General features: G+C 36.3%; 1 protein-coding gene across 1 annotated transcript in view; it reads right to left on the reverse strand.

Moving 5' to 3' along the window:
• Positions 1-10,946: 10,946 nt before the first annotated feature.
• The window catches only part of TAFA2 (TAFA chemokine like family member 2), a 52,500-nt gene continuing 41,471 nt past the window's right edge, over positions 10,947-21,975 (reverse strand). The window contains exons 4-5 of the mRNA XM_082062289.1: positions 17,981-18,228; positions 10,947-11,119 (exon numbers count right to left, since the gene is read on the reverse strand). Coding sequence (XP_081918415.1) covers positions 18,217-18,228 — 12 coding nt within the window. The 3' untranslated portion in view covers positions 10,947-11,119; positions 17,981-18,216. The remainder of the gene's footprint in view (positions 11,120-17,980; positions 18,229-21,975) is intronic.

Genomic DNA, 21,975 nt, shown 5'->3' on the forward strand with positions numbered 1-21,975 from the left:
TCTGACTGCTCTCCAGCCACTCTGCGCCCAGCCTGTAGCGCTGCAGGGGGTTGTTGTGACCAAAGTGCAGCACCCGGCACTTGGCCTTATTGAACTTCATCCCATTGGAATCAGCCCATTTTTCCAGTCTATCCAGATCCCTCTGCAGAGCCCTTCTGCCTTCCAGCAGGTCGACACTCCCTCCCAACTTGGTGTCATCAGCAAATTTCTCAATCCCCTCATCTAAATCGTCAATAAAGATGTTAAACAGGACTGGACCCAACACAGACCCCTGGGGAACACCACTAGTGACTGGCTGCCAGCTAGATGCAGCCCCATTCACCAGCACTCTCTGGGCCCAGCCCTCCAGCCAGTTCTTGTATCATGTGTATATTTGTATCTTCAAAGTACATGTCCAGCCTTGCTACAGCCTGGGACTGGAATCTGGACCAGCAGCAGCCATGTCTGGGCAGACTGGGAGGATAAACCCTCTGTGTCTTAAAGTCCTCAGGATCTAGCTACTCCTAATATTACTAGAAGCTCAGCTTCAAAATGTAAGTTCTTCTGGGGGCCATTTTTTCATGCATACACCAGTGTGACATTGTGATGAAGAGAAACCTGGCACTGCTGGAGATACTTTAGCATGAACATGAGTCACAATAAGAGGAGTTCCCAATCCACAGGCAAGATATCGCACACCAGTTAGTCTGTGTGTGCGAAAAGTTCTCCACTGATGGTGAGGTTGGTCATTTGTCCCTGTAGTAGTCAGCTCATAGTAAGGAATGTGGACTAGAAGTCCTTTCAATTCTGCTGGTAATATGAGGACTCCTTCCCTTTCTCACAGGAGAAAAAGAAGTGCAGTGTAATTTTGTTACAACTACAAAGCATACATAGTCAATGAAAGGTTTATTGCAAAGAAAATATGATTATTTTATTTAAAAAAAAAGGTAAAAGAGGAGAGCACCACACATAGACAGATCCCAGGGCACATTTCAAAAAAGCAGGGTGGCATATTACCACACTATTGATGGGACTACAGCATTGCATGGCACTGCAACTCCCCCATCATGTGGTCCAGACCATAGACTCCATTATACCTACTCCCGCTCAGATCTCTGTAAAGTAAATCAGCTCCTGCTGCTGGGCAGATTGCTGCTCTTGCTCACACTGGCTCATTGCAAACAGTCTCAGGCATCTCTGCAGTCTGCTGTGTGGATGCCCCAAAGTGCACACAGATCAGCAAACTCTGCAATATTAAACTCCTCAGTTCACACTCTTAAGCATTCACACCACATTTTTTGTTGTAACTGTGAATGAAGTATGTTGAAATTCTAAGCCTGTAAGCACCAATATTTCAACCAAACTCATTTGTGCACTTAGTGGCTGATCCACAGCCCACTAGAGACAATGGGAAGACTGCCATTAACTTCACATCAGGCTCATAAAAAATGAGGCAGATAACTCCCATTAATGTTAATGAGAGTCATGTATATAAATCACCTAACCACTGATGGAGAAAGAAACCTTTTTCTGTTCTGCTTTTTACACAGCTTCCACAGTCTGTGATGTTCATCCTCCTCCAATAGCATTGTGAATACAAAAGGTTTTTCAACAGCCATGTCTTTCTAATGATTTTGCTTTCTGTCAACATGAGTCAGGCTTCATGTAGACAGAATATATTTAATCAGACAGTCATTAAACAATTACATTTTAGCATGGTAATGAACAGACTCAAAATTAGAGCAAAACTATTTCATAGAAGGCAAATTATTATTAGTTCTCAATTATTGTTGAGAAAGTATGCTAACAACTCTTGTTTTCTTTTCCAATTTACTTAACAAAAAGAAAAATTATTTTCCTAAATTTGCATTTTAACTGACAGAGATAACTATTTCCCTTTTTTTACCCCTCTGCCACCCAAAAGATGGGTTTTTGCTTCCTTCTATGATTGCTTCATAGACCCTTGCCCTACAATGAAGACATCCACAGACATACATATACAGAATTTATAGAGTGGTGTACAACAGGTCTTATTTGCTTTAGCTTACCTTTACTTTCCTCTTTACACATGGGTATGGGTAGGCAAGACAATATTAAACCAGGTTGTATATAACTAATTCTGTTCTGCTATATTAGTCCCTAGTGGAATTTTGTATTGCTTAAAACATTTTTAACACTCATTATTTCTACACACAAAAAATGTTCAGTATTTCAGATGTTCAGTATTTTCTACCTCTTTCTGTTTGTATAAATATATATGTAAGAATTTTAAAACAAATAGAAATTAATTCACTCAATTTAAAGTAGAAGGGAGAAATATAATATGGCATTAACCTCACTAATATTTAAATTTGAGAGTTATTTCAATAGCTTTCCAGAGGCTGCATTTTCCTGTATATTTCAATAATGACGGTTGGTCAAGACATCGTGCAGGAAAAATGAGCTACGCTTAACTACTTGCCACCATCAGGAGATATTAAGATTCTAGAAAGCCTTGCAAATAGATCTTTAGTTTTCAAGACTAGGGAGCAGCTGCTTTGCTTCATCAGATTTAGTCTTTCTTTGGCTGCTTATCCTTAAGTCCTTAATGTGGCACATTAATTATAGCCCCTCATATGTTCCATTCTTTCAGGTCCTTGTGTCTAGAAATGTTGCCACTCAAATAGCAAAGTGCAAGCTTTCCATCATTCTAATAGTTAAGTAATGGCAAGGCTGTGCAATTGAAACAGCATGAAAGGTCACCTTGACAATACTCTGACTGGTAAAATGTACCTTAAGGCACCACAGTTTTTTATTGTGAATGAGTTGACTGAGTTTATGACTATTCAGGGTATTTTAATAGTTTCCAAGTTTGACACAAAATGAGAAATGCCATTTTGGAATTGCTGTAGATGATGAAATACATCAAATTCAAAGACAATGTTTACAAATCATGGTTTTGACTATATTGACCAACAACAAAGTGGGGACAGGTAGGAGTTTGAACAAATGATAAAGCTTTTGGAACAGTTGGCACAGGTAGTCAGTATGAAATTTAAACCTGAGCTTAAGTATATAAGAAGCTGAAGTCATCAGCAAAGTTCTCAGAAAACTCTATTCAGAATTTAAGAAGCACAGGCATGGAGTAGAGATCTTGCACCAGGGCTTTGAGAGGAAAAGTTTTATGGCAAATGACTTTCATAAATTGCCTTTGGTATGTGTTTTATGGAAGGCTGCATCTTATTTCTTAAATTATTTAGCTAGAAAGCTTAAGACCACATTTACCTGGAGAATAACTCCACTAAAGACAGTGGAGCTAACCCAGCCTCAAACTGCCCTGTACTTCCTTTTGCGTTTCCTTTCAGAATTGTTAATTGCAGAAATTGATCTGTTTAAGGTCCTTATGCTACATGCTTTAACAAAACGTGAGGTAAGATCCAAGCTATATGGACTTGGGCAATAAACACCTCATTAACGGAAGTCCAGTCAGCACTTCAGCTCCTAGTCTTCTGGTATTTTCTTCCAAAGACATGAACACGGGGAAAATACTTGCTACTTGCCTTATCCATTGGTAACATTAGGTAAAGCCCTGAGTTTGGCAAGTCCTGGATACTTCATTGCATACATCAATATTTAAGGATCCCTCTTTCAAGTAGCTATTAAACTTTTATATTGATATTACTACTGCACAAATTTCTGGATAATTAAATTTGAATCAAAGCAGAGCGCTGGATATTCTGAATGACAGAACACAATCTTACACATAGGAGCTGTAAGTTCCTTCACTGAGCAAGGTCTAGCTGTTTGTCTCAAAGTAAATAAATCAGTCCATCTTCAAGACTCCTTTACTGCTTTGTCATATTCTTTATAATGCGGGTACTGACAGAATGGTAAAACCACAACACACTAATGAAAGACTTAAAATGCAAAGATCATTTTTCTGCAATGACTAAAAAGTCACTAGTTGATGACACTATTTTAAAAGGTGCCACCAGTAGCTGACAGAGATGCTAACATACATATATATAGCACAAATGAATAAATTGTAATAGGATGAACAAACAAGAAGCTGCAAAATAAACCTCTTAAGTACATTGTTCAGACTGGTGTAAAATAATCAATTTTAAACTTTCACTTAATAATAAACATTTATCCTGTAGCTGTCAGAAAAAAACAAATTAATTAAAAAAAATTATAGAACAATCAGGGTTGTCAGTATAGACAAAAGCACCTACAGTAACACGTTTTGTTTCCTGCTGAGTCTTTTTAGAGCAACTATTCTGCTCTGAAAGGTGCAAGGCAAGTGTTTGCCAGCAGCACATGCTGCAACTCTGACATAGGACAGTATGGTAATGCAGTGATGTATTTCTGGAGGCCCTCTTTTAAGACATGATACCAAATTTTGGCTTTAGACAGGGATATTTGCCAGCAAGTACACACACAGCTCTACTGCAAATGCCACCTAACCAGCCATTTTGTGTCTCCTTTTAGAAAGGCAATGACCTAGACAGAAGCATCCTGTGGATATATCTCACATTTTGAAGGCCTGTAGAGCCACACTGCAAGAGAGGTCCACATGCTCCCTGTTGAAACCAGCTTCATGGTCAGTGTTGAGTAAAATACAAGAGAAAAATTCATCACAAAACAGGAGTCATGTGTAATTAAAAAGCATCACAAACATCAGCATATATAATATTTTGAATTCATATATGATTAGCTTATTTTTTTGCTTTATTTAACTCTAAGAAAGGATAAAGAATTAATTATTAATTATTAATGTTCAGTAGTGATCAAAAGAGCTCTGCCCTGGATATGATCTCACGTACATCAGTCAGCTGAGCTGGATGAAAGTAACTTCATGACACTTCTTTGTGAAACACAAACAAGGTATTCATAAAAGTCATTGTGTTGGCACTGAAACCACAAACCCACAGCCAAGTGCCTGATCCTGCCAATAGATTTGGATCCATCTAACTTTGACTTCTGGTCTATCCTATTAATGAAAAGTTCTTACACAGCTACAGTTCAACTAAATATTTACAAAAATAATGCAGTACAGAGTTGACCTCAAAATTTCCACTAGTATCCCTAAAGCCAGGCTTTAACCCATCATCTATAAGTGTCTTTGGATGCACTGAGTTAACGGCTCCACAAATGTTGATTTCTTTATGAAGCTGGAAGAAAGAGTTTGAACTTTCTCCACTAAGTTTGCCTGTGCACAGAGGTCTTTTATAATATAAAGTTAAATACACAATCTGTTTTACAATGTTTTCCATCATCTCTCCTCTCCATATGTTCTCCCACTAGGAATCTAATGAGTTCTACGTATGAGGAATGACAAGGGAATATGCCTGAGAAATAATTCCAGCAATTATGGCATATGGAGTTATTGTTTTTGAGTCGCTTTTGCCATGAACATTAGGCAGAGCATCTGGGACCAAATTCTGTCTACCTGCCCATGGACATTAGCAAAATCATCATCTTCCATTTGTAAATCCTGCTGAGGTAATCGGCCATGCAGAGAGGACCCTTTCATCAGCTTTATGATCAGAGAGTATATTGAAATACAGGCCATCTATAGTTAGGAGAAAATGCTTCTATTAAGACAGAATAGTTTAAGCTGGAAACCATTTCAAGAGAAAATGATAGAGACACATCATCTGTCTCTCTCCCTCCAAGAATTACAAAGAGCCTGTATTCAGTTCCAGGCCACTATTTATCAAAAAACTTTTCATATCACTACTGAAGTTTCATAAGAACCGACTGGATCCCAGGAAAAGAGAAAATAACTGAAAAAAAAGTAAAAAGAACAACAATAATAAAAAAGAAACCCATACTCTAAATCAGTAATAGGAAGAATTATATTCTCGACACCCAAATATTGATAAGGCATCCAGAATTAATCATAAAGAGAGAAACACACTAAAAAAACCTCCTTTGTATGGAGGCATGGAGACTAAAACAACTAGTGTACATTTTGTGAGTTCTTGATATCGAATCTATATACTAAAACTTAGTGCTGAAGAATTCAGATTCAGTTTTTGTCATTTTTGTTATGACAGTAAGGAGAAAAGACATCAAGAGATTCAACCAATATGCAGATATGGGGTACACTTGCAACTCCACCTCTTCATCATATTGAAAAAAAAGTCTCAGCAATGTGAGTAACATACATTTTTTACATATTGTTTTCCCAGCTGTGCAGCTGAAACTGTGATAGCAAAGCCACAGATCCCAGACTACAGGGTCTTTAGGTTACTTCGGCATTATAGGGAAAAAAAGAATGGCTCTGCTGTTGTAGATGATGTAAACAGAATTTAAGTTATTAATATAAACATAAACAGTTAATACAGAACTTTTACACTTAGGGTTAAATATGGTCAATAATATTTCTATTACATAAACTATTTCTTGAACTTACTTGGGCAATAAACTGGTTTTCAGAACTGAAAACCAGATATATGTCAAATCTTTCAGTAATGGTAATATTGATGTGGAGATATTTCATAACGAAAGTCTATTATCAAAGAATATCTGGACTTCACTTCCTATTGCCACACAGAATTGCTTGTGCAGTAGTAGCAAGGAGGAACTGAAAATAGAGGGAAGGTTCTTTAACCACTAACCTGAACAGGGACAATATGAACTTGCTCATTCAGAAATTTCTGAGCAAAATGCTGAACATTCTCAATAGCAGCTGAAGGTCTTATCCAAACCCCACTGAAATCACCAAGGCATCTTGCCATTTCTGCAGTCTGGCTTTGCAGCAAATCCCAGAGAAACACGACACAGACCTTTCCACCACTCTAGAGACCAGGCCCAAGGACCTGCTGTCACCACCACAGCCCCAGCTTTCGGATACCAACTGTACCCCAGCACTCCCATGCAGGATCCACATGCCCAGAACCTGCATCTCTGGTGAGGAAAACATACTACAATGGTTTTGCCTAGCCTGGAATCCCACTACAAGCAGTCTGAGAAAGAACAGTTATTCCCTTACACAATAGTTTCCAGCTGTAACCATCAGAGGTCCTCCTGCCAGATGGTCTTAAGTCATGTTGGCAACACTTGCCATCACCTGCCAAAACAAAGCTGTAGGAAATTCAGCCTTTTCATATACTACCTCTTGTAATAACCACATAAGCAGTGAAAATGAATACAGCAGATGCAAAACTAACAGCCACTGAAGACATTTTTGCTACAATATTTGCAATGACTGACTGTAAAGTGGTATCAGAAAGTTACATAGCCCCTTACAGAAGCAAGATCAAAGATGAAATTTGGAAATGTTTCTCATTCTATAAAATAATAAACAGAAAATTTTCTCAGGATACAAATGGTGTTCTAAAGACTAATTCTCATTATTCAGTTTAATAATAATTCTGAATAATCTCATTATTCAGTTTAATACCACTGAAACCATGAGAAATCAATACCTCCAGATTGTTCGGGTGTGACATGTTTGATACAGATCTATCTAACTATTGGCAAAAAGAAGCTAGAGATTAACGCAATACTTCTACTATAAACCGAAACTGTGTTCCCTTTCCTTGCCAATATCTTGGTTAACAACAGATGTGTAAAATTCAAAGCATAAAGGAGGAGGCAGTAAATCAACAGAAAAGGATGCCAATCACATCTTTCTGTTTTGTTGTTATAGACATCCATGCATTACCTGGCAACTATAAAAGCCAGCTGTACAACCATAATGAGCAAAAAAACTCTGCATATATTTTTATGAAACCTAACAAACATGCTTTATGGTAATTTTTGTAGTTTCAAAACAAATTTATACAACGCACTGTGGCTCCAGTTTTTAAGCATACAGTTTCTACACAAAACAAAGTTGCATTGGCTTGGTGAAGTACTGAAACCCTATACCACTAGTGCTCTGGAGTAGAGCTGGAGAAGCCAGGATTTAAAAGATATAGGGTAGATAGGAAGATATAAAGGGTATAGGATAATAGTTGGATTTAAAGATAGTAACAGTTGTATCTGCAGCAGTGCTGTTTCAAAGGCTAGCACTTACTTATGACCAATAAGCCAGATACAACCAAGCTAAAGTCTTAAATGTTTTTGAAGCTCTATTTAGATTTATTAGATCTGATTTGGATTATTTTTTTTAAATTAAGACTCATATCAGGATTACCTTTTTGCTTTCTTGAACCAGTTTAAAACATTTCGTTTTGAAAGGTTTGAACAAAGCAGTGAGTTCTCTTTCCCTGACAATGCACTGACACATGAAACTGCAGAATAGGAAACCATATTTTCCTGCAGTTCAGAGTTCTTGATGATTACCGAATTCAAACATGATTTCCCTCTGATCATAATGCCAGATCAGCTCTGTAATCAGATGAAGCTGGATTTGTCAAATAATCTGAGAAGCAATATATGAGGAATAAAGGAGTAAATGAAGCAGGATTCATCTTCACATGCCTACAATATGAATGTCCATCACTGCTCTAGTCACCTGTACTTCATTTTCAAAGGTATCAGTAAAATAGGCAGTATGGACAGCAGAACTATGGTTCCCAGCTGCTTTCAAGATGGATAAGAAGAATTCACTGTTGAACTAGCTTTCAAAATTTTCTTTTAAATAGTCCAATACAAGAACCAGAAACATTACCTTTTCTGGAATTTCTATCATGTTCTGTTGTCACTGAAATGTCTAAATGAGAATTTTTCAGGATTAACATTTTGTGAAGAAAAAAACTTATTCCGTTTGGACTGAAAACTACAGTACACCCACTAGAATTTCCAATGACAATTCTAGAATAGTTGTGCTGCACATTGGTTTCCTGTGAAAAAAGACCTTTCGAAGTGATAGAAGATATTCCCAGCTTTACTGAAGAAATACAAAATTAATGTAAACCTTGAGATAATTATTCCCCTGATAAAAATAAGAAAAAAAAAAAAAAAAAACAAACATGAGTAAACAGAATACATCTCCAAAGCGCACATCCATACAGGGAAATCTATTTTATATTACAATTTTTATTCACTTGTTATGAATTTTCACAACATTAATCTACTGCAGATAATCTATTCAGTATATTGAAAATCCATTTATTTTTACTTATTGATATGCATGTGTTACACTTGTATATAATACAGTATCTTCAGTGTTTGTTTAAGAACAAAGAAACAAAAAAAAAAACCAAATATTGAGAAACATGATGTAGATTATTGACCAAAGAGAGGCCATATTCAGATTTTACAAAACAGCACATTTACACTTTGCACTGTTCCAGACAATCTCTTTAATATCCTACCTTCTGTCCTGTACCTGTCAGCACAAATCCATACAATATTAATCCACCTTAAAATACTGAGATACCTAGTGGCTGCTACAAACAGTTTATTCTAATTAAATCTTAATCAGAAAAGAATATCTTTTCCTGCCAACATTTTTTATTATTTCTCAGCAGAATGATACAATATACTTCTCGATTTTATTCCCAACAGTCATTTATTTTATTTAAGCTCTCCTGTGCAATAATACAGCAGAGGTAATGAAATGGGTTTGAAACAGCAGGGGCTACTGTGACAGGCAGAGCACTCCAGGGTATTCATCCATCATGGAACTTAATATATGACTACCTAGCCAGGTCAATGGCTTATAATGATAAAATAATTTCCCTCTTTTTCTGGGAGTCTGGTAGCCACACAGAACTTTTCAATAAGCTTGCCCCTGCATATTTTTACTACCATTAAGAGTGTGTGGCTTTCATTTGTACCAAAGCATACAGTCAGAACTCCCGCACCCTCTCCAGCCAGTTAGTATGCTTATGCAGTGTCACTAAAGGGAATTGCCAAATTTCTGTTGTATCAATAATACAGATGGTACAATACACATTAAATGGAGTATAAAATTATACATTCTGTAATAACTTAGAAAAAAGCTCATAGATGCTTAAGGCCTTTAAATATTGAGGATTTTTTTCATGTAACAGCACATGACAGAGTTCAAAAATTGCTACTGAAAGAAAAAATAAAAAAGTAAATGTGATTTTGTCAAGGATCAGATCTGAATTGGATGACTGTAAGCAAGCAAAATACCCATGAACTGTAAATCCAGGAGGGCACTAGGACTTTTTTTCCTTTATAGCAAAAAGGCTGAGCAGACATCTACATAAGCATCCAACAGTACTCAGGTTCAAGCAAGAGATTTTATTTTTTAATAAAAAGAGAAAAATTCCGAATGATTACCATCCAATTTCATAATTGCAAAACTCATTTACATCCCTGCATACCTTTTTAAAAAGGGATGAAATACTGTCATTTACTGTTTACCATGAATTTCAATGAATCAAAGGCTGGGAAAGTAAAGTACATATCAGGAACACTCATCTCCTTCAAACTAAATGGAAATGTATATTTTAAAGGCATAAAATGCCTTATAATGGAAGTTATAATTGAGTTTTGACCACTACTTTTTTAACTGCCAAATAGCTGAAGTAGTTGGTTAGCCTTAGGGAAACATGTCAACCTGACTATACATTCTAATATGAGTGATGTATTCAGATAACTATTACTTGTCAACAATAATTATTAACAATGGATATATATTTCCATTCCTATAACAAAAGCAACTTCAAGATGTTGAAATATGTACCTTTGAGAGCTCCAAGATTAGAATATAAATTAAAATGTCTAAAACTGCGCCATGCCAGAGGATGATTTCTGCAACAGAAATTTAATTAAAGCAGTGTGCAGTCCCACCAGCAATCTGAATGGTGGTCCAGGTTTCATTTTAGAGAGAAGGAACCAACACATATTGGAGGTTGACTTCATCAAGATGAAAAGCCACCGGTCTGGAATGGAGAATCCGAAAGATTGCTGCTTTTCTGCACCTTTTGAATATCAACTCTTGTGATTACAGCTGCAAATTCCTCAGCAAGTGCAATTTTACAAGTGTACACAGTTCAATCAGTTGAAATCTTTGTGATACAGAAGTTCAAAATAACTTTCCAGTAGTTTTGATCTCAAGGCTGCTGCTGATTACAAGCCAGGTTCTCTATGAAACAATTGATGCTGAAGGATACAACCCAGCAGTATAAAATTTCACTTCAAGGATTGCCTGGAGGAATGAAATTCTTGTGTTGTATTTAATGTTATCAGCCTTGAGACTGACTTGATTTGTCTTTAGCTATCGGGTTACCTGTAAAGAAAAAGAAAATCAGAAAATCAAAACTGTACATAGAGAATCCGCTTCTGAAGTACTGGAAACTGATACTGAAATATAAGATCTCTGTCCAGCAAAGCTCTTTCAATTGTTTTTAAGTAAGTGAGTAATTCCCAATAGTATTAGATGGGATTGCTCCCCAACTTAAATTGTGTGTTTAAGTGTTTTGTCGGAATTGGACCTGACAAGGAGAAATTGAATTGTGACCATGTTTAAAAATATAATTTAAAAAGTCTGAAGGTCACAAATTAACAATCCACAAATGTCAAAAGCATTGGTTTCAAGGAAAATTTCTGTATTTTGTTCATTTTTTTCAATGTTGGAACTTCTGCATGGTAACAACTATGCTTTTAAAATGTTAGCCATTGAGTATAGCAGTGATAGATCCTGGAAATGTATTCTATTCTTCGCATGTTACTTTAAAATGCAATGTCCTGTTAAGGGCTAAGTGTATCTTAGCAAGCAAGAATCATTTCATAGAGGAACAGGACAAAAATGATGCATACATAAACACGACATAAATATATCCTGTTATTCAAAAGGTATAAAGTAACTACCAAGGAGTTCACTTAGAGTGGTTTCACCCAGCCTAACATGAGACAAGAGTGGAACAGAAGGACCACAGAGAAAGAGTGGGAGACAAAGCATTTCATAATAATTAGACTTTCCCTATGTCTGATTTGGATTTTAAACATGAAAAGAAAAAGCTAACCATCATATCAAAGAAACGTAAGTTGAGGAATATTTCTGCTGTGTCAGTGGATACAATTAATGATCATGTAACATTTTAATATCAAATTGCACCAGGGGACATCATCCCAACTCTTGAGGAACAACTCATTGGAACAGTCACAATAACACTTTATGACATCAAGGGACGTATGCTTTTCATTTTGGTCACAGAGAGAAGGGTCATGCTCCTTAATGATGAAACATTCTTTTGCTCTCAGCAAAACTGTTTGCATACAGCTCCCATCGGCTCTGCAGAGCACAAATGTAGAGCAGAATATTAAAAGGACTGTTCAAGGAGTTCATGCCTTCTCCACCAAGTTGTTTCTAGTAAGTGCCCTTAAGAAGGCAATGATAAAATTATACTTTGTGATTTTTATGATACATGGGTTTATTTATTACACTGCTCTTATTTTGTTTTGTTCTTGTTGTTGGAAACAGCCTCACGTGGCCCCTTCTATACTGGAAGATTGCCTGAAAAAAATAATGAAGAATTAATTTAAAAGTCAGGCAACATATTTCTTCGCCTTGCACCAAAGCTCAAAAGGCTGGCACAGCATCTTATTGCTATTTATTTTTTGCTTTATTTTAACAAGCTGGAATTCTACTCATGGACCCAGGTGCCACTGAGCTACATAATGTAAAATACACATCTTCTGATCCTATCCACAGGTGGATTTTTATTAGCTTTACTTGATACATATATATCAAAAACTGTGGTAAATCAACTGATGCAAAGCACTCTGAAGACATATCAAAGGATGTGAGACTCCCAAAGAGGCCATGTAGATGCAGGATCAAAGCTTCTTACTTTTCCAAACAACAAAATAGACCAAAACCAAAGTAAAACCAGAGAACGGTTTCCTCAGAGGCACAACTGGACAGGCAGTCACTGGAAGCCAGCTGAATTCTTTATTCTGCCTACACACCCACAGAGCAGACCTTTGCTACTGAAAAGAGAGGGTGCCAGCTGACTTTTGAGAGACCAAGTTGACCATGACCCACCAACATGCTCTTTCCACAAAGAAGGCTAATGGTATGCTGGGCTGTATTAGACGAAGTATTGCCAGCAGGTCTAAAGGATGTGATCCTTCACCTCTCCTCTGCACCAGTTCTGGGCTCCCAGGTAGAAGGCAGACATATTGCTACTGGAAAGAGTCAGTTAAAGGCCCACTAAGGTGAATTCGGAACTGGAGCATCTTCATATGAGGAAAGGCTGTGAGAACCTAGACTGTTCAGGCTGCAGAAGAGGAGGCTCATTAATGTGTACTGAAGGGAGGGCGCAAAGAAGATGGAGCCAGGACCTATTCAAGCGGTGCCCAGCAACAGGACAAGATGCAATGGATGCAAACTGTAACACAGGAGGTTCCCTCTCAGGAAATATTTTTTTACTGTGAGGGTAACTGAGCACTGGCATAGGTTGCCCAGGGAGGTTGTGTAGTCTCCATCCTTGCAGATATTCAGAGTCGTCTGGTCCTGGGCAACCTGTTCAAGGTGGCTCTGCTTCAACAGGGGGGTTGGACAACACAACATCCAGTGGTCCCTTCCAACCTTAACCATTCTGTGATTTATTATTTCTGTTACATGCAGCTCTGCCAGTGCATGGACTAAGGAGACAAACTGCAGCTAGCAAAAAGAGTATTTTCACACAGACATGACTGCTCAGTTACATGGCTGTTTGGAAGTGCAAATGTGTTTTCTTCAGTCACAAAGAAACTCAGTAAAATCATAATCTGCAGGCCTGTCTGCTCCGCCCATATAGCTCTACAATTGTGTCATGAAAAAATCCCTATAAAAACAATATACACTGTTACATAGAATAAATAGGTGATATAAAGAAAAAAAATCATATAGCTATGCAAATCTCTGTTCTATAACAAGTGTCTAATCATATACAAAGGTCATTTTGCTTATACAGACTGCACAGGAAGCCAAGCTGTATATTCCTAGTTTTTATGAATATATGATTGGAGTTTTTAACTGCTTTCCCTTGCCAGAAATTTTATTATTCCACCTACTGTTTTGGGGTTTTTTTCCTTTTATTTTTTTGTCTAAACTTCCAGGTCACACATTGCTACTCTGAGTAACACACCTAGTGGTCCACATTTGCCTCTGTGTAAGACAGTAATGCTTGTTATGTGCAAGCACACACCAGCCATTAACATTAATGGAAGTTATATATCCATACACATTAGGGAAAGAATAGATCTCTCGGATGCTAAAGGCAACTTTATAATGAGGCAGTGAAATTTTAGGTAATATCTAGTGACAGTATTCCCAGAAATGCTTAATTTTGGATACAGTAAAAGCTATTTGGTTTGAGTGGCTGGGAAGCAAGTTATTATGCCAAAGGACTTTATAGGAAAGGGGGTACTGATAGCAGTATGTGTCTGATCTTTAGAAGCCTCAGAGAACAGTAACACACTGAATAGGTGCAAATCAAGTCTAATCAATTTTTCAGTTAGTAATTAATATGTATGGAAATTAACTTTGCTGCTGTTTAACAATACAAATGAAAAAAAACAAAAGGACATAAAACGTTTAGCATCCTAGGTGTTGATTTGAATTATTTTTTTTCATTCTAGAACATAATTACTCTCTTTATGCTAATATATTTTTTCATGTGGCTGTTATATCATAAATACAATGCATTAGACTCTTCACTTTCTTGTACTAAATATGCAATTAAAGTATAATTACTCTGCAGTTGCAGACTTTTTAATTTAAATTAGTGAGTGGCTGCTGTAAATTGGCAGCAATTGCATGTGAACTCACTTGTTTTATTTTAAAACAACAATATATAATTAAATGCAACTGAAGTTTTCCCCATTTCTTCTGCTCACTAAATGTTCAAAACAGATTCAGTCTTTGGATACAACATTTTCAACAGAATGGACCAGAGATGAAAAGACCTCAAATGCAGTGCATTAGGAAGGCTACCAGCTCAAGAGATTTTGTGCACAGCCTCCATTCCAGAGCTGCTGTCAATGGGTGAAAAAAATCCTTGCTTGTGAAATCCCCGCAGCTGCTGAATACAGCAGATAATACCATCTATCACCTAAGAATAGATTCCAAATAAAAACCCAGCCTGATACTTTTAGTCAAGATTTCCTTCTGGCTTAGAAGAGGAAGGGAGGAAAATCAAGACTACAGAATGTAATGAATGTCTGAGTGAATATTTTCTGAACAGTAAAGCACTTTTCCTTACTTTCATGCACAAAGCATCAAAGTTACAGGATCACAAATAGGTATAACAAATCTGTTTCTTCAGAGAAACAAATGAATCACTAATTATTTGCTAACTACAGAATCATTTACACATGCAAATGAGGCATGTAATTAATTATTATTTAATAATGTTAGAAGAAAATAAATAACAATATACTATATATTGAAGTCAGTGTGTGCTGGAACTTTTCATAACACAACTTTGTACATTACTATTTCTTTGACTGGCATTTCTTTCCATTTTTTTCTCTGTTTATCACAAGTCATACAGAAAATCCATATGAAAAACAGACTCTTGAGTTTGCAAAGTCAAGCACTTGAAAGTCAGCAACTTGCATTTCTACAGGTGTCCTTGCAACTCCAATTCTATCTGTTTTTCATCATGCACAGTAGATGACAGAATTTAGTGGGGGAGAGAACCCTATTATAACACCATCAGGACTATGTATCAATGCAAATGAAGAAAGAAGCAAATTTTTAAGCCGGTGTTTCTTTCCTCCACAGATGATTCAGCAGTACGATGGACCATCTGTTTCAGGTTTTTGCTAAAGAATATAAATAAACACAAGAAACAAAAATAACTTAATACTGGGGTTTTTCTTTTTAATCAGAACTATACCATCAACTGTATAGGATTGTGTATGTAGTCATAGCCTGAGTGTCATCTGAGCATACTCAAGAATCAACAAGCTACCTTTTTTTTCACTGAGATACATAAGACAGAGAAATGAAACATTTTTTTTTTAAGCAATTAGTAGCTTGCTCTGAGCTACGTAGAATTTCATTAGACGAAGAAAATCAACTTTGGCACCCCCAGCATTCTTCCCTAAAATATTAAAGGCCTGTGGGAAACAAAAATGCCGTAGGGATTTCTTTGAAAAATAAAAAGGGTCTCATAAAAATATTTAATGAAAAACCTAAGATAAGCTAAATACAGGGAACACCATAAGAATCCCTTAAATAAATGCCTGAAGAAAGAAGCCTGAGAAATGGCTTGAAAAAATGTCTAGCTATGGATTGTCCTCCAAGACATGGAGATTAGATAGAGATATCATACCAAGACCACCCTTAATTCTATGCAGTACACTTCCATCCGTTTTGCGTCCTTATTGTCTATATTCTACTGAGACTATATGTAGATAGACAAAAAACAGGGTAACAAAGTGATTTAGGATACCTTTCCTAATAATGAATAGACTTGAAGAGGGCTGTATCAGTAATATTTTTCCATGACATAAATAACTTTGTTTTGGTAGTGAAAGCCTAATATGAATATTACAGTGCAGAAACAGAAGGGCCCATACAACCAGAAACAAACATCTGCCAACGCATTTTTTCCACTTATGCCCTCTGTGAATGACATTGAGGTTGGAAATGAATCTTTTAAGCAGATGTAAGCACACTGTTTCCTGGAACTTCAAAATCCATACAGTGTGTTTGCCATGCACTATCATTCATACATGGCTTATGAAAGCAAATGTCAGTTTGCATTGCCACTCACATCTATTTATTCATTGAAACGGTTCAGCTTATAAGCTTGAAAGACACTTTCCTAACTGTGAGTTAGGAAATAGGCTCTTGTTTCAATATCACAGACTGCTATTTCATTTGGGCTAATGACAAAAGGCAAAATTTGAGTGATTTGTGAGCAGTTTGGAAAACAGATAATTAATGATAACGACATGGATTAATTTATCTTCAGAGAAGGTGACGAATTCATAGACACCTTTTCAAGTCCTCAAATGTTTCATTCCTGCTCAGAACACTTTGACCCTCCCAAACTTTTGATATCAAGACTTAAGAGCCTTATATTTTTCCCTGAACTCTATTTTAGGCACTGCAGTGTTAAAAGTATTAGTCTAATTATTTTCTCAAGCCTGTAATAGAGCAATTTAGAATTCTAGATCCTCAGGTCTGTCCTTCAGCAAACATCTCTGGCTCATTTTATTAATTAAACAGAATATTTCCCAGTACACCTAATGACTCAAAAGTTTTCGATGTCTTTGATAATCACAAGACTCTATAGGTCTTACTTCTTTCATACTTTTATTGCACTGTGACTAATCAGAATTGCATTTGTGACAATTTTTGTGTTTAGGACATTCCATTACAGAGAAACAAACATTTTGAAGACTCATTTCTCACAATGCCATTTGAAGTATAAATTTGTATTTCATTTTTCCCACTGTTCTCAGTTATTTCAGCAAGAAAATTTTGGTGTTAAAGTGAGGACCTCAACAGTCAGGGTTTAAATTGTAATTAAAACTAAAAGGCTTTGGAAACCTTTCACATGTAAATTGTGTTTTCCACTTGCTCTGAATAATCTCAAAGGATTAGAAAAACAGATAAAGGAAAAATACTTTAGACCACAGCATACCTTCCTTAAAATGGCGGAGTTCTTAATCTTATACATGGTTTTAACATTAAAGAGATAACATCTAGCATATCTTAGAAACATAGTGGATATACCCCTTCCCAGCTTTTTCTGAATTTATAAGTAATCCAGTACAGAATGCTGAGCTTTCAAATACAAAGTGAAACCTGACTGAATGTACCAAGACATACTGCCTTTCTAAGGGCTGTTGTCTTCTCCAGAGTATCTGTTGCTTTCCCACGATAGTGAGTAATTTAAGTTCATCAACTGGGTCTACCTTTGAAAAGAGAGTGAGTGAAGAAAGATGATTAAAAGTTCCCAAAATCATCTGACTGATACACTGAGGCTGCTCAGGAGCACAATGTAGAGTCTCACCAACCACGCTCCTGAACGTCTGCTCAAACAAGCTGTGATTCTTGGGCATTTGAAGCAAACTAAGCAACTACAATGAGGAGTAAAGTACAACAATTCCTGTTAATACTGTGTAAACCTGTTTTTGTACACACCTGCTGCTCTGTGAGTAATAAACCAGGGCTGGAACACATTTTCTGGAGTGGTTTGACTCTTTATTCCTCAACGAACGTTCTGGCCCTTCCTTAGAATCCGACCAAGACTAGGATTCATCACAACTAGTGCTCCAACGTGGAGCCAGAATATTTTGTTTATGTGGAAAAATCAAAAATTGTCATCAGGCACAGCAGAAACCTCCTTTCTCTACTTCTCCATTCGGGCTTGAGGAGTTTTACACGTTTGCCTAAGAAACAAACACATGTCAAGTACTACACTGTTATGGAATTAGTTACAGAAAACAAAACTGGGATAGATGGAATTTTCTTTAACTTACAAGGAAAAGTACAAAATGACAGGAAAAAACATACTTCAGAACCAAAGAAACTTCTCTTAGCAAAAGGCCATAGTCTCAAAAACACGCCCAAGCAATAACAGTAACCTCAAAGTAAAGGTTTAAACAAACTCAAATTCAAACTCATCGATTTGTCACCAAAAAGCAATAGAAATTGATAATAACACTCGTTTTTGCAAGTATATCAGCAATCTTTAACTATGATAAAACAGTAATTGAAAAGTTCTTTGACAGTAAGTCCATGGATAGACCTGTGGTATAGAAAAGAGCCATGAAGTCGGAATACAATTCCTTCTAAACAAAAGATTTGAGTGTTTTTCCCATACATGTTTAAAGTAGAAAACTAAAAACAAACAAACAAATACTTAAATAAATAAATGAAAATCCAAAAGTTTAAAGCTTGTAAAATGTGATCATTCTGAGGATAACTCCACTTACATTCATTTCTATGGTAAGTAGGTTACAGGAAACACCATAAAGTAACAGACGGCACATTTCAAAAGACAATATTCAATTCAGATAGCTAGTTCCTTAACTAGATATTTGAGGTAGTGTTTCGACCTGCTAATAATGATTACTTCAAAAAAAGCTTCCACAACACCTCAAAATCACCTAAATGTCTTTAAATAATGCTTATGAAAAGATTATTATTTCTCTTTCTTTTTTCCTTTAGGATTTTAATTTAAACATCATGATGCAAATCATCAGAAACATACATTACAAGATCAAACTCGTAGCTTCAATAACTTGTTACTTTAATAAAATATCTATACATTTAAATCCTACGAAACAAATTTTTATAGTTCTGTATTAATATTTCCTTGATAGTTTACAAAATAAACTTGATTGATACAATTGGACAATTACCATAGCATATAACTGATGAAGACATACAAGTTATGTAAGGCTAAATCAAATTAATTAGTCTTTCAAATGTACTTCATCATTATTTTCTTCTAAAAGGTAGTACCACTACAATGCACATAACTAAACTTTCTCAACATTTCTGTAACCCAGCAAAGAAATTAAGTTTATGATAGAATTGCTTTGACTTCACAAAACTTTTCATTTAGACATAACAGTTTTATATTAAAAGAAGACTTAAACATAAACATTATTTTACTTTTTGTAACAGATAATAACTGTAGCAACTCAGACAAGGATATGTCCTCTTGAAGGGTTTGTGGTGATCACAGCTCCACAGAGGGACTGCAGCATGGCGCCATAAAAGACTGCAAGACAATTAATTAAATAAATGTATTTTTCTTCTCTTTTACATCACTCATTCCATCTATTAATCTCAAGCAGGAGATAAAAATGACCTCCTTCCTTTTTACGGATGAGGAAACTGACACATTATAGTTACACTACCCTTCCAACTGTGAGAAAGTAAATGGGGGAGGAGGGATGGGAACAGAGTCCTCCTGTCTGTGGCTTTATCTCACCTCACCTAAAGAAAAGCCTAATGTTGTTCCTGATTGGAAAGGAAAACCTGTAACAAGCAGTTTGCTGTGTTTAATATTCTAAAAATAAAAACAAAACAAAGCAGCCTTATTTTAAAATCAGGTAAGGGTTTTAAATCGCCTAATAGGTAAAATGGATTTTCATATTTTAATATGTTTTTCCAGAAATTGGATAAGATTGAATTTCAAATTATCCCCACTGAAAAATCAGGTAGTCTAAATTCATCACATTTGAAATATTTTTCTTCTTCAGATATTTGTGGTGTGCTATTTTTTCTGGGATTTTGAATGGAGAGTAATAAGCCATTTGGTTTAGATAAAAATAGAAATGTAAATGATTTCCTTACCTGTAATTTTATCTTCTCTATGAGGGTACCTGCTGCTCTGTTAGTGCAGTACTGATGTGTTTTCTGCCTTTGTCCCAAGCTTCAGAGATTCCTCTGGTGATTTTTCCCCATTTGCCTACCAGCTTCCACTGCTGGCATTTTGAGGTAGTGCACTCACATTAGGTTCCAGGAATACTGCCACAGCTGAGGGAATATAAGACAACTAAAAAACAAGTTAGAAAACAGCAGAGCAATATCCAGGCAGGGAAAAAATGTTTAAAAACAATGAATCAGTCATCAACTTGAAACCCTTCGATCATTTTCATCTTTGTTTCCATCCTTTTAGAATCTCCACATGAAGAAAAGACTTCAGCAAAAGTGGTGGGTGCTGACAGAGTAATGGGTACCCATTCAGAGAATATAAAATTATTTTAAGGGAATCTAATTTTAACTATCTCCAGCAGGAACACCCACCACATCATCACTCTGATAGAGGTAAGAAACAGAAGAAAAGTGGCAGACTTGGAGGATTTCCAAAAAATCCATGTCACTCTGTCTCAAGTCTTAATAGAACTGAGGAAAAGGAAGACTCAAGGCCTTTTCACCTAAAAGCTGTCATAGATGAACAATTTTGCCCAGGGCAAAATACATAAAGTCTGTCAAGATTATGGTTGCTGATTCCCAGCTAATAGTTGTAGTCATCTTGGTCATCAGAAAAAGAAGGCAAAAGAGAAACTAGTACTATCAACTTAATTAGTAAATAAATTCAAAACAAAACAGAGAGCATATCTGCCATCCATGCTTGAAGTTGCATGTAGATGACAAAATTTCATTCTTGGAAGATAGCATAATAGTGGTATTAATTCCAGAAGATGATGGTTTTGATGCTTTCTCCTGGCATTTGCCCTAAATTCATGATAACTTGATGCACATTACTAGCATCATTCCTGAACTGATTAGAAATGTCTTCTTGCTTGTGTGTTATGGAGATTTCCTGGTGAAAGTTACAGCTTCATATAGCTCTTCTGTACTGGGGATCATCTTGATACTGTTTTTGAACTTCACAGTACAGAGAAAAGATGCATGCTGTCAAAGGAAAAAAAAAAAAAAAGAACTCTAGAAATTTAACTAAGAACCTGCTTTGGTATTCAGTTTAATATCTGTTAAATAACCTGGCCAGTTGTCTTCATACTTGCATCTTCTCATTATCTTCTGACTAGTATGTGACCCAAGAAAAGGTAAGTATGAATGAGTCGGAGTAGCTAATAACAACTAGAGACTACTAATCTAAAATCTCAGGTAATGAAGGAAAGACCAAAAGGCTCTGAAGAGGTTGTTGCCTTCAAATTTCAGGAATGTAAGTACCAATAATGTGCCTTATGGTCAAGAGCGAGAAGAAGGACTCTGGTAATTTCTTGGTTGGCCCTCGAAAAAGAAATTTGCTTGGCAAGTAATCAGCTTCAAATCTGTCAAGTTGCATTCTAAGAAAAAGTCTCCTGTTCCTTTTTCATACTTTAAAAATGTTGAACAATAATTATTAACAACTGGAAGTAGAATGATGTCCTGAAGATGATAAATTTCCTATACTCTCATTTTCCAAGGTCACTCTGAAAAGATGACAAGGAGGCAGGACAGAGGGATCTCAGAATTCTAGAAAAACTACTACTCTGATTTTTCAGTGCCTTTGCCTGACTTGATAACTGCACAAACAGAGGTAAAGTCTTTTGATCTTCTTTTGGGAGGGACATGTTCCTGAGCCACAAAGCTTGAATTCAAGATGAAGAAACAAGCTGTTGTTCTTCTGTCTGGCACAGTAAGATATTTTCTGGAATTCTTGAACCTGAAGAGGC

Source organism: Streptopelia decaocto (assembly GCF_964273445.1).
Source record: "Streptopelia decaocto genome assembly, chromosome: 1".
In the NCBI taxonomy this organism is placed as follows: Eukaryota; Metazoa; Chordata; class Aves; order Columbiformes; family Columbidae; genus Streptopelia; species Streptopelia decaocto.